At 34.1% G+C, this 13,653-nt stretch overlaps 1 protein-coding gene across 4 annotated transcripts in view; it reads right to left on the minus strand.

Moving 5' to 3' along the window:
* The window catches only part of TLL1 (tolloid like 1), a 240,976-nt gene that overhangs the window by 56,869 nt on the left and 170,454 nt on the right, over window positions 1-13,653 (minus strand). For 3 of the 4 annotated variants that reach the window (XM_032268275.1, XM_032268276.1, XM_032268277.1), the window contains 2 exons: window positions 5,148-5,343; window positions 3,283-3,408 (listed from right to left, as the gene is read on the minus strand). In XM_032268275.1, the coding sequence (XP_032124166.1) occupies window positions 3,283-3,408; window positions 5,148-5,343 (322 nt within the window). Of the gene's footprint in view, window positions 1-3,282; window positions 3,409-4,244; window positions 4,792-5,147; window positions 5,344-13,653 lie in introns of those variants that run through there. The other variant, XM_032268279.1, reaches the window with a different exon arrangement.

The following is a 13,653-nucleotide window of genomic DNA, read 5'->3' on the forward strand; positions in this document are numbered from 1 at the left end:
GGGTTTCAAAATCCAGAAATGGCAGTCTCTGTACCTTGGTCTTTATACAACTATTGTAGTCATTAAGTCTCGTTTTAAAAGTGTTATTTTGTAGCTTAGGAGCCAAGAATATTACCGCTGTAGTACATTTAAGTCACTTTAAAGTAGGGTGAGCAATTTAAAAAAATGAAAAAGCCTGGGTCTCAGTTTTCTTATCTTTTAATTAGGTCTAATAATATCTTGTAGTGTCTTGGCCACTACTGAATTAAGAAAAAAACAATATTTTTTTGTCAAAATTCAGTAGGATGTTCAGAGATTTAAGGAAAAGATATATGTAAAGCACAGTATAGGCTGATGTAATAAAACCAAGTCAATTGTTCATTTCCTCAAACTTCTTTCCAAGACAAGTAACTCTATATTACCTGAGCTAGCAGACAAGATAAATTATGGTAAATAGAACATATTTGTTATTTCAAAAGCCCCATTTAAATACGGATTTTCTCTTCAAATATATCTATGATTATCTGTTTTTAAAAGGTTCTATTTAAATTTCCCCTCTTCCTTATCAACAGTATAATTAGCAAAATCATGGTATCCAAAAGCAAGTTGAGTGAAAAGAACATACATTGTATACAGTTTGTAACTAATTCTTAAGGACTCAAGAGTTCCCTAAAATAACTGGTCCCTTTTTTGTCTTTGTGCACCTGTGTGTATGTGTGTGTGCACAAAGACATACAGACATATACATATATGATATATTTATGAGTATAGCATAAACACAAAGACATATGCATATATTCCATAATATTTATGAATATATACAAATACTACCTGTGCATTCACTTTTACCACTTTCTTGGTAAAGTACTATAATTATTTCTAATAATACACAGAAACAGTAGTCTTGTTATTTTTTTATTGTCTCATATAAAAAGTCCTCTTTTAAAAATATACCGCTTCAGGCCGAGCGCGGTGGCTCACGTCTATAACCCCAGCACTTTGGGAGGCCGAGGCAGGTGGATCACGAGGTCAAGAGATCGAGACCATCCTTGCCAACATGGTGAAATCTCGTCTCTACAAAAAATACAAAAATTAGCTGGGCATGGTGGCACATGCCTGTAGTCCCAGCTACTCGGGAGGCTGAGGCAGGAGAATTGCTTGAACCCAGGAGACGGAGGTTGCCATGAGCCGAGATTGCGCCATTGCACTCCAGCCTGGGTAATGAGTGAAAATCGGTCTCAAAAAAAAAAAAAGTTAAAAATATACCACTTCATCACTAGGACTTTTTAATTCTAGTAAAGGGGAAGATAAGTAGTTTAGTAGGTGGTATGGAGACTTCTGGAAGCCAAAAAACTTTTTTTTTTTTTTTTTTTTTCCTTTTTTTTTTTGAGACGGAGTTTCGCTCTTGTTACCCAGGCTGGAGTGCAATGGCGCGATCTCGGCTCACCGCAACCTCCGCCTCCTGGGTTCAGGCAATTCTCCTGCCTCAGCCTCCTGAGTAGCTGGGATTACAGGCACGCACCACCACGCCCAGCTAATTTTTTGTATTTTTAGTAGAGACGGGGGTTTCACCATGTTGACCAGGATGGTCTCGATCTCTTGACCTCGTGATCCACCCGCCTCGGCCTCCCAAAGTGCTGGGATTACAGGCTTGAGCCACCACGCCCGGCCCAAAAAACTTTTAAGAAAAAACAGGGGGTCTCTTATTTTTGCTAAATAGGTCAGCAGGGGTGTGTGCATTAAGCAAATAATTATTTCCCTTTTGCCACTTATTATATCCTCTATTATAGGTACAGTAGAGAACAGGTGCTCATTTTCAGAGGACTAACATTTTGGTGGGAGATACCAACAGTAAACCAATAAATACATAAATATAAATAACGGTAAACTGCTACACATTCTATGAAGATGAATTTTGCAGAAATTTTAAAAGAGGAATAAAGGAGGAATAGGCTCGAGGAAAAAAGGTCTTCCAATTCATTCTGCTGTAATAGAGGTATGGGTGCTGTAATAAGATAGAGGCAGGGAAAATAAAAATGAGTGAACTTTAAAATCTGAAGGAAGAGATAATAGGCAATGGTAACAAAACGTTGTACAAGAAACGTCATCTTAGAATGTAAAGAGGAAATGCAGATCACCATGACAAAACTGTCTTTAAAAATCAATCATTTATTCATAAAACACATATTGATCTCCTGCTTTATGTCTGACTGTGTTAGATGTTACAGATACAAAGATGACTCTGACTCAAGACTTCTCATTTTAATAAGGGAGACATATCTATAGACTATGCTAAGAAGAAGATAAAACAAATGGTGGATGGACAGATGAATAGATGGAGAAATGGAAGGATGAATAGATAGACAGATGGATAAAGATCTAGATCTACATAGAGACAGAAATAGATCTAGATATATTAACATACAGAGAGGTCTGATATGACAGATGGATGAATGAATGATGGTAGGATGGATAGATAAATAAAAATCTAGATCAAGACAGAGATAGTTATAGATATATTAATATATACAAACACAATGGCCTGTGGATGGATGGATGGATGAATGGAAGGATGGATATAAATCTAGGTCTAGATGCAGATCTAGGCATTGATGAATCTAGATAGAAACAGATATAGATAAATTTATTTATATATGCGTTTTTGTATGAAATGGTTTGGCTATGTCTCCACCCAAATCTCATCTTGAATTGCAGCTCCCATAATTCTCACATGTCATGGGCGGGACCAGGGAGGAGCTACCTGAATCACTGGGTAGGTCTTTTCCATGCTGTTCTCATGGTAATGAGAAAGTCTTAAGAGATCTGATGGTTTTATAAAGGGGAGTTCCCATGCACACACTCTCTGGCCCGCCGCCATATAGGACGCACCCTTACTCTTCCTTAGTCTTTTCCATGATTGTAAGGCCTCCTCAGCTATGTGGAACTGTGATCCTATTAAACCTCTCTCCAATATAAATTACCAAATCTTATGTATGTCTTTTTTAGCATAATAAATATGCTAATATGTCTGTATAAGCAGCATGAGGATGGACTAATACAGTTTGTGTTATGCATATATAAACAAGGTGGCCTGGTAATCAAAGGAGGAAAGGGCTGATTCTATAACATGAACCCAGGTAAGGTTTCACGTCAGCTGTGACTATGAATTGTGTCTTACTAATTGAGAAAAGAGGTCGCTATAGGAAAAAGGGAAGGAAACGGGAAGACAGAGAGAGAATGAGAATGTAAGAAAGAAATAAAAAGCTGTGGAGGGTGGAGGTCCAGAAAGGAGTGCAGCCATACCTTCACAGCTCCTCCTGTCAGGGCCCAGCTCATAGCCGGGCTCACAGGTGCACTGGTAACTGCCCAGGGTATTCAGACATCGCTGCTCACAGCCTCCACGGTCAGGTTTGGCACACTCATCTTCCTCTATGAAAATGGCCATAGTCACAGAACAACTATACATATACAAACATACATATGTATATGTATACCTATATACATATATATATGGGTATAAATATTTCTAAAAAACTACCACACTTAATGGTTCCAAATGAAATGGAAACAATTCATTGCTTCCATCAACAAAGGAGCAGGAACAACACATAAACCCCTGATGGATAATGTACAAAAAATTCATGTTGCTGCCACCTAAACATTGTCAAATAACCCAGAGAAGTCCTAGATAACTACAGCTGGGACAACTGAAGATCACCTTATTTCAGGTACAGTGTGTGTTTTTCTGAATTTGAAGTCAAATGAGGATAATGAAGCCTAGACTTTTTTTCAGAATGAAATTTAAAAACTTACTGAGAAGCATAGCTTTGGCAACACTGATTTTACATTATAGCTTGATAGATATATCTGCAAAAATACTTTAAAGAAATATCATTATTAAGAAATAGACTGTACTGAATATAAATTTAAAAGATATAAAACTTAGAAATTGACTGGATCTCTTTAAATCTAAAATATTGTGTTTCTTATATAGACATTTTGCTCCAGAAAATATGATAACCCCATATTTTAATATACGTACTGTATAATTGTATATTGAAACACAAAAATATACATAAAGTATATATATAATATATACTATTTTAAAAAATGTATATGACAGAATACTCCATAATTACACAAATAGTAAACATTCTCTGAAGAAATTATGCACCAGTGAGACATTTTTAATAAGTAAATATATGAATATCACATGAAAGAAGCTTGATAGCATATTTTTCTATGAAATATATAACTACAGAAAATTTCAAACATATAAATGGAGATTTTAATGAATTCTTTTAATACCTGTAGTAAAAGTACCAAGTTTTCTTATCTTTCAATTCATATGATGAATAAAATAGCTCCCAGGGAAAATCCATTATACTGTTCTTCTTTAAATTATGGCAATATTTACATATCCATAACTCTAAGTACTGCCATATACAATTGAATCACTTATGCTATCCTATGTCATTTATCATATAAAAATCAATATGGAGGAAAATTTTGTTTTCTCTTCCCATAGAAAAATTGTATTCTACAGTGACACACAACGTGTCTGTTAATTTCCTAAATGCACATGTGGTGTTAATATTTTCACTAAAGTATTTGCTTTCTTTCCAACTCACAATACAAGCCAAATATGGGACATAAGAATAAACTGAAATGCAGTTATGCAATTCAAAATCAAAGATGATCAGAGATAATCATTTGTCAAAAAGACGTTTTAGATATCAGAATATTCTGCAAGGAGGCCATATTATTTCCAATGTTGGGGAACACTAGTCTGAAAGAAAGTAATGCTGACGCCTGGAAACAAATAGATAAACTTCATGTCAGTAACCTTCTTCTGTTCATGAATTCTTGGTTGGTTATTTGAATTGTAAATATTGTCTTTCTGTCTGTATAACCCTTCCTAGAACTTGCTGTTTTGACTGTTTCATAAAAAACAGATGGTTGAATGTCCTAATGGAGTTCCTACCCTGTGCTACAATTCTAAACTCTAGTATTTTATTAATAACCATTTCTATCAAAACTCTCCAAAATGTCCTTATTCATATTCAACTTTAAATCCAACTTTCTCTAGTTCTCCCCTAACTCAAAGCTAAACACCACATTTATCCTTGATAAAGAAAATCTCACATTTGAAAATTATTTCAAATTACCTTTAAAAAAGTTAGCAGCAAACCCTGCTTTGTTCACAGTTCCATCCGAAAAAAACTTCATCCACAAAGTGTTGGAGGTAGATCTTATATCTTCAGGTTTCTCATGACCACAGAAACGCCCTATCAATGGGCTATTTTCACTGGTTCCATCTCTAACTTCCAGATGGTCATAAACACAATTGTCATGTTTTTCAATCTACAACAGCAAAAATATGTGAACATATATGCTTATAAATACATCAGTTTCTAAAGGAGAATAGATGTCTTCTCAGACCATACTTCTGATTTGTTAATTATAAAAAGTTATTTGTATCAAATGAGTGTACTTGAGTGTTTCTCATGAGTGCACACAGTAATAGCCATGAACATAGAACGTTATTCTAGTAGACAGGGAAGGACAAAAAATAACTATGAAACAGTACATCCCCATGAGTCAGGGTCAACAGAAATTAATTGTCCTTTAAAACAAAATTAAACTACAAGTAGTAATTCCTCATTAAATAGAGCTGAAAAAAATCCAAAATTAAAAATTAACACTAAAAATCTGGATCTGATGTGCTGCTACAAGTAATATATAATTTGTTCTGAATCATAGTTATAAAAATTGCTCCATAGTCCTTCAATAAAATCATGATTTTATTCATAGAAAATTTGGATTCAAATTCTCTGAACAAATGTAGCACTATTTTTTGTTATGAATTTCTTTTTGAAAGGAAAATCTGATAATATGGTATTACTATTCTTCCTTAGCCTACTGAATTCTTTCTCCATAATTACACTGGCTGTGTAAAGACTACTATATAGTAGAATTAGCAATGGTTTTCTCTTTCCCAAGGAAATATGGCCTTATTTAATGAGGCTTTTTACCTCAACACACTGCTCTCAGCCCAGATAATCAGGGGAAATGCAATCTCTTTCCTTAACAGCTGAATGCAAATATTAGGTCAGACTATTGGCCTATGACACTTTATGGGGAACTACATGTTCATGGACTTATGTTTCGGCCCTGAGCTTCTAAAAACAAACAAACAAATATCAAAATATATAAATGGTTTTAAAAATTGTAAGACATTTTTAAATACAATTCTTGCCTTTCACCCTTTCACAAAAGTTGACCGCTACAACTAAAGTCTTAATAGAGTCAATTGCTTATTAGATATTTCAAACTAGAAGGCAAAGATATCTACAATTAGAACACCATGGAAAGTATCAAATGTTATCAATTATCACTGAACATACAATTTGTTAATTTACGGAACTCTGTTACTAGTGTTAAGGAATACATAGAATGTCATGGAATGTCCATAGAACTACAACTTGAATACATGAAACTGCTGGTATAGTTGGTGGAAAAATCTGTTTTCTGCCTTATCAATACATTAACAATAATAGTCTTCAAATTAGGTAGCATAAAGACAAACCAAAAAAAAATACATTTTGAAGCACAGATTTAGTTCAAAATAGGTACTACATTTGCTGTTTTCTAGCCACAAAATGTATTTATCCATTTCTTCAACAGATATTCAGTGTTTTCTCTCCACTAGGCTCTCTACCTGCTTGGTATGCATCATTCAGAAAAATAGCAAATAACCTTGTCCTCCTGATGCTTGCATTCTACCGATGAGTAGCCAGAGAAGGAACAATAAACAAAATAAATAATTAAATCATAAAATGTTAGAAAGTCATCAATTCAATGGAAAAATAGAAAGTATAGCAAGATAAGAAGTATGAGAGGATGTCTATGGCCTTACCACCCAAAAGGTTCCTGATATGGTCTGATCTCAGAAACCAATTAAGAATATTCCTGGTTAGTATCTGGATGATAGAAGTATGAGAATTTGGGTGGGGGAGAGAAAGCTGTAATTTTAAGGTAGGTGCTCACTGAGTACGTTTCGTAAATCTGTATTTTTCCTAAAAATAAATTATTTTGTGTGTGTGCAATTATGGGAATAAATGGAAAATACTTATATAAAGAATATCTAATTTTGGCCAGGCGCGGTGGCTCACACCTGTAATCCCAGCACTTTAGGAGGCCAAGGCTGGTGGATCACAAGGTCAATAGATCAAGGCCATCCTTGCCAACATGGTGAAACCCCGTCTCTACTAAAATACAAAAAAAATTAGCTGGGCGTGGTGGCGTGCGCCTGTAGTCCCAGATACTCAGGAGGCTGAGGCAGGAGAATTGCTTGAAACCAGGAGGTGGTGGCTAGATCACACCACTTCACTCCAGCCTGGCACCTGGCGATGGGACGAGACTCTTGTCTCAAAAAAAAAAAAAAAGAATATCTAATTTTAAAAGCACATTTTGAAAACCGTAACTCAGTCACCAGAGATGACAAGCCCAATTTGAACAAATACATATAGATATATATATTTGATAAGAGATTTTATATATAATATACACTATATACATATTACATATATATAAAACCTCTTATCTCAGTTTTTAATGGAATCCCCTCAAAATGAGGGTTCTCTATAAATATTAGAACATTCCTGGATGGCCAAAGGCTGTTTTTGGTCAAGGGGGCAATACAGATAATAATATCTCAGATTTCAAGGCATAAGATTTGATAACAGAATGAACGACAAAACTGTAGAGAAAATAACCAAAGTTCTTGGCAAACCTATCTATCCTCCCCTGCTTAAATGAGCACAGAATGAATTAATCCTGACTCGCAAATCATATTGGAAGAGGGGGAAAAAGAATGAGATAGAAAACAACAAGAAATGAGAATAAGCAATGAAGAAAGCAACATCTTGTAATAAAAGGTCCATTAATAAAAATAATATTACATTGCTTCATATTAGAAACTAGAGTAAAAATTAAAAAGGTTAATTAAAAGAGTTTTAATTTTAAGATTATTATTTTAAAAAAATTGTGGTACTAACAAGGAGGAAAACAACATAGGTCCTACTGAAAATGAAACTCAAAATTTTAGATTTCTTCAATGATTAAAAAGAAATAGAATAATTTATATTGCCTAGTCTTTAAAACTCACTCTATTCCTTTAACAGATATACAACCATTCACTTTAAATTTTAATATACAGTGTATTCACTGGTTACTTAGTAAAAATTGGCATTTTTAATATTTTATATGATACACAAAGAGTAAATATTTCACAGGTAAAAACTAATTATAGGGTTAAATTCACTAGTACATATTTATGCATTACATATTATTTGCATATTAAATAAGTATCTGGTATTTAGGGTAGCAATATTCTCACATAGTGAATGCCACAGGTGTTGAGTTGCCTAGAAAATAATATGTGCCTCATATATATGAATTGATATTTGGAAATATATTAGCTCTTTACAACAAAAATTCTAGATATCTCAACAAATACCTAAATTGTCTTCAGTTACTTATTTTTCCAGTTTAATCCTAAATGCAAGGCTTGCACAATAAATTTGCTCCATTAGTATTAATTATGATTATACTTCATTAGCTACATCAACACCTGAGTGATAACAATGAGAACGAATGAATGTTTTAGTTACTTTATTTGTGTCATTTGTGCACAAATTTCTTGAGCTACAAATTTCTTGTGCTCATTTTCTTGAGCTGTATCAAATTACTTCATCAATTAATATAAGGAATGGATAGAAATAAATATGGTTGAAACTAAAATGTGAATCAAGTTCATTGATGCTATGACAGTAACTTTAAGCTTCATCAGAAAAAGAACAAAGACCATGGTTTACAGAAAGAAAGAAAGGAACAAGGAAGGAAGGGGAGGGGAACGGAAGGGAGGGAAGGAGGGAGGGAAAAGTAAAAAAGAAAAAAACAAAAAGAGAAAGAAAGAGCAGTTTCTCTTTGAGTTAAAGCATGGACACTTCAGATAACTGGGAGCTGAACTCAATGTCATGTATAATTACACGCATAATAAACACATAATAAATAAAGATGACGCTGATTTATTATACACTTTAAAGTAATCAGAGCATAAACTATGTACTAATATGGCAAGTTTATCATAATGTAAACAGATCTAATATGTTCATAGAGAATATAGGGAAAGTGATAGTAAGCTCTGAACATTTCTCAGAAAATCAGTAAATAAATGATATTAGAAGTAGATCCAAACACACTAAGAAGGAACAACATGTACAAAGACTAGCCAGAAGGGATTCATATTACATTTCACTACTAAGTGAGAGCTTGTATCTTTAATGCAGAATGAAGAGGAACCATAGATAAAGTGAGTGATTTCTATTTAGCAAGAATTAAAATGAGTTTAACCAAAAGGGGTCAACTTCTCATTCTAAACCTGCCAACCTGTATGTACGGAGTTTAGTGGTCAGTACATGGGGGTGAGCTCTGACACTGAAGGAAAACCAGCCCTGGAGGTAGGGGTCAGACCCAGACTTGGGACCCACTCACATGCTTGCCTTCATTTGATAAGCAAATTTCCAAATCAGTATACCATTGCACAAGCATCTACTACAGTATCTAGTCATTTATAAAAAGTTCTGAAAACTTATAAATTTATAGATAATAATTTTTAGGAAAAGGTATCCCACGCTCCCTGAAAAATTAAAAATAGAATTACTATATGATCTAGCAATACTACTTCTGGGTAAATACCCAAAAGAATTGAAAGCACAGTCTTGTAGAGATATTTGCACACTTAGTTCATAGCAGCACTTTCACAACAGCCAAAAGGTGGAAGCAATCCATGGGTTCATTGATAGATGAAAGGGTAAATAAAATGTGGTATCGCATACAATGGAATATTATTCCACCTTAAAAAGTAAGGTAATTTAATATATGCTACAACATGGATGAACCTTGAAGACATTGTTAAGTGAAATAAGCCAGTTACAAAACGATAAATATTGCAGGACTCCAGTATTTATATGAGGTACCTAAAGCTCTCTAATTCATAGAGAAAGAAAGAATGGAGGTTGCCATAAGGAATTAGGTGAGAAAGGAAAAAATTAGGGTGTTTTTGTGTGATGGAGATAGTTTCCTCTTTGCAAGATGAAGAGTTATGAAAATTGCTTGAATAACAATTCAAATGCACTTAACAATACTGAACTGTACACTTAACAATTGGTTAAGATGGTAAATTTTATGTTACAAATATTTTATTATAATCACATATAGATCTCATGACTGTTACAATGTAGTTTTTAAACATAGTTAATGTAATCAGATCTGACTAATGCAATCAAAATGATGCAACTTGTATAGATAATATTATTTTAAATGACATAAACTTGGAGCAATGGTAAAACTGTTTTATGCTTTTGGGGAAATGTTAAAATAAAACTCTGATTAATAAAAACAGTGCAAATGAACATTTATCATTAAAAATTAAAATTAATTTTTATAATGAGAAAAATGCAGTAAAGTCTAGGAAATAATGGTATAAACAAAAGGAACACTAAATAAAAAGTTGATTTAGATAAATTCTATCATTTATTTAATAATGTTTATTAGCAGTAATATTTATATTAAGTTGACATAACACATAAATAATTATAGCTCAAAATAGTTCAAACATGTTAAAAGAACATCGTAGGTCTTGCTTAGGTTTATTTTCATGTGAATGGTTTATTTAACTGCTGCCACTTCATTTTTGTCTTCATAATACAAGTATTTTTTGATTACTCATGAATTTAATAATTTTATTGAAAACATGCTATGGCCAAATAATATTCACTTGACAGTATGTGAACAGTTGTGAATTAAACAGACATGACTCTGACTGACTGACACATAATGATTAAACAATAAAAACATATGAGAGAAGACAGTTATGAAAGGGAAGAATTGAATGCCGCAATATTATATAAATAGAATACTGATGCTTCTCTTTACTACTAGACCTGGTGACATAAATGTACAGACCCAGGACTTGGTTTCAATCAGAGTGCCACAGTTGTGTAAAGTTGGGCAAGTTTATTGACACTAACAAGTGCTAATCTTTCAGATACTATGATAGCCTAGATCATAATTCATGAAGAGCTACATAACTCTTCTGTTTTGTAGTCATTATCAAAATATATTCTTAGCTAAGCTCCCAAAAATAGTACATGGCAAGCAGGAAATCCTTAACTAATTAAAACTTCCTTATCTCAGCTTTTTAGTTAATTCACAAAGACTAGTTTACTTATCATAAATTAATAAAAAAATATTTAAAGGATTTAAAGAATTAGTTTTACACAAGCAATCTACCAAGTACCAAGATAAAAACCTATGTACATAATTTAGAATGTTTCAGCTTGCAGTTGTGATGGTTAAGGATACTAATCAGCTCTGGTTTTCATAAGGAACATAGCACCAAATCAGAATGTGTAGTAATGTTGACAAGTACCTCAAACTTAATATCACTTGAACTAATGTATGTGGGAATTTCAATTTAAACAAAAGTAAGCTCCAAGTTTATTTCACTTCTTTTTTGCTTTGTTGACATCCCTTGGAAGTTGTTACTGTAAACATTTCCAGTCTTCCAAACTTTTTCTCTTTTGTATTTCTGCTTACTGAAAGTTCTCAAATAAAGTATTAGTACTAGAAGCTTCTTTACAAATGACGCTGCTGCTAAATAGAGAACGAGCTTTCCAAATTACTTTCAGAGGGGATCTTTATTCATACACAAACTCACTTCAGTAGATTGGTCTTAAGAAACAATGTATCCAATAACTCTCAGAGGAGAGAAAGCTTCCTGTATTAGTCCATTACAGATGCTATGAGGAAATATCATAGATTGGGTGGCTTACAAACAACTGAAATTTATTTCTCATAGTTTTCAGGGTTGGAAGTTCAAGGTTAAGGCACTAGCAGATTCCGTGTCTGGTGAGGGCCCTCTTCAGTGGTGGTGCCTTTTCATTTTGCCCTCACATAGTAGAAGCTCCATAGGCTTCTTTTATTTTATTATTTATTTATTTATTTATTTTTGAGACAGAGTTTCACTCTTGTTGCCCAGACTGGAGTGCAATGGCACAAACTCAGGTCACTGCAACCTCTGCCTCCCAGATTCAAGTGATTCTCCAGCCTCAGCCCCCCGAGTAGTTGGGATTACAGGCATGCACCACCACACCCAACTAATTTTGTGTTTTTAGTAGAGACGGGATTTCACCATGCTGCTGGCCAGGCTGGTCTTGAACTCCTGATCTCAGGTGATCCACCCAACATGGCCTCTCAAAGTTCTGGGATTACAGGCATGCACCACCATGCCTGGCCCCTAGGTCTCTTTTATGGGAGCACTGATTCCATCCATAAGGGCTCCACTCTCATGACTGATCATTTCCCAAAGACCCCACACTAATACCATCACCTTTGGAATTAGTGTTTAACCATATAAAGTTTGGGTAGACACAAACATCCAGACAACAGCACTTCCCAAATGGTATAATTATAGAAGCATCAAGATTCTATTACCCGACAAATAATGTTCCTTCCTGCTCAAAGATTCCTGGAATTCATTGGCAAAGGTGTGTAGACTTTATTTCTGCACTTTCATCAAAATGCAAATGGCACTGGCAAAGGTAAAGCTGTGGCATAAATTCACATAGAAGCATGAAGGATGACTAAGAGGTTATTTAGTTTTTAGAGCAGTTCTTTAGGGTAGTCTTTAGCTAAAAAGTTTTTTAAAGTAGATTTCAACAGCAAGTTTTTCTTAACGGTCTTTATACCTAAAGAGGAATACAGTAACATAAAGCATAATAAACCAGGCGGGGCACAATGGCTCAGCCTGTAATCCCAGCACTTTGGGAGGCTGAGGTGGGTGGATCATGAGGTCAGAATATAGAGACCATCCTAGCTAACACAGTGAAACCCTGTCTCTACCAAAAATACAAAAAATTAGCCAGGCACAGTGGCATGCACCTGTAGTCCCAGCTACTCGGGAAGCTAAGGCAGGAGAATCGCTTCAACCTGGAAGGCAGAGCTTACAGTGAGCCAAGATGGCGCCACTGCACTCCAGCCTGGGCAACAGAACAAGACCCCATCTCGAAAAAAGAAAAGAAAAGAAAAGAAAAGAATAATAAACAAAAATACAAACTGTTTTTGAATAAAGGCAAAGACTAGAATCAGTGACAAAAACTATACTTTGTCAGGCAGAATCACAGAATATTGGAAATTTATGAGGATATTTTCATTACAAATTTTGAGCATAAATATATATAAAATATATAATATACATATTGAAAACATATGTAAACAGAAATTAATTGATATAAACAGATAACTGACTAAATTAAACAACCACCTAATGACTATTTGAACAAATAAGAAAATATATAAAGCTGATTTTTTATATTCACACTAGTTACATCTATTAAGTTGCTCAGAATACTGAACTAGCAAGTACTGATTCATTGCTCCTAGAGTTAGCATTCCTGTGAGAGTCTAGTCACAACATTTTGTTTTATATGTTTCTGTTTAAAGAAGCATTAATACAGGTTGTCCATTTATTAATTCTAAACTCTCACCCAATAGCACTATGTATGCATACATGTCTGAAAGAGGATAATCTGACACACGGATTTGCTC

The sequence above is a fragment of the Sapajus apella genome, unplaced genomic scaffold, assembly GCF_009761245.1.
Source record: "Sapajus apella isolate SASKATOON/1434 unplaced genomic scaffold, GSC_monkey_1.0 scaffold177, whole genome shotgun sequence".
Taxonomy (NCBI): Eukaryota; Metazoa; Chordata; class Mammalia; order Primates; family Cebidae; genus Sapajus; species Sapajus apella.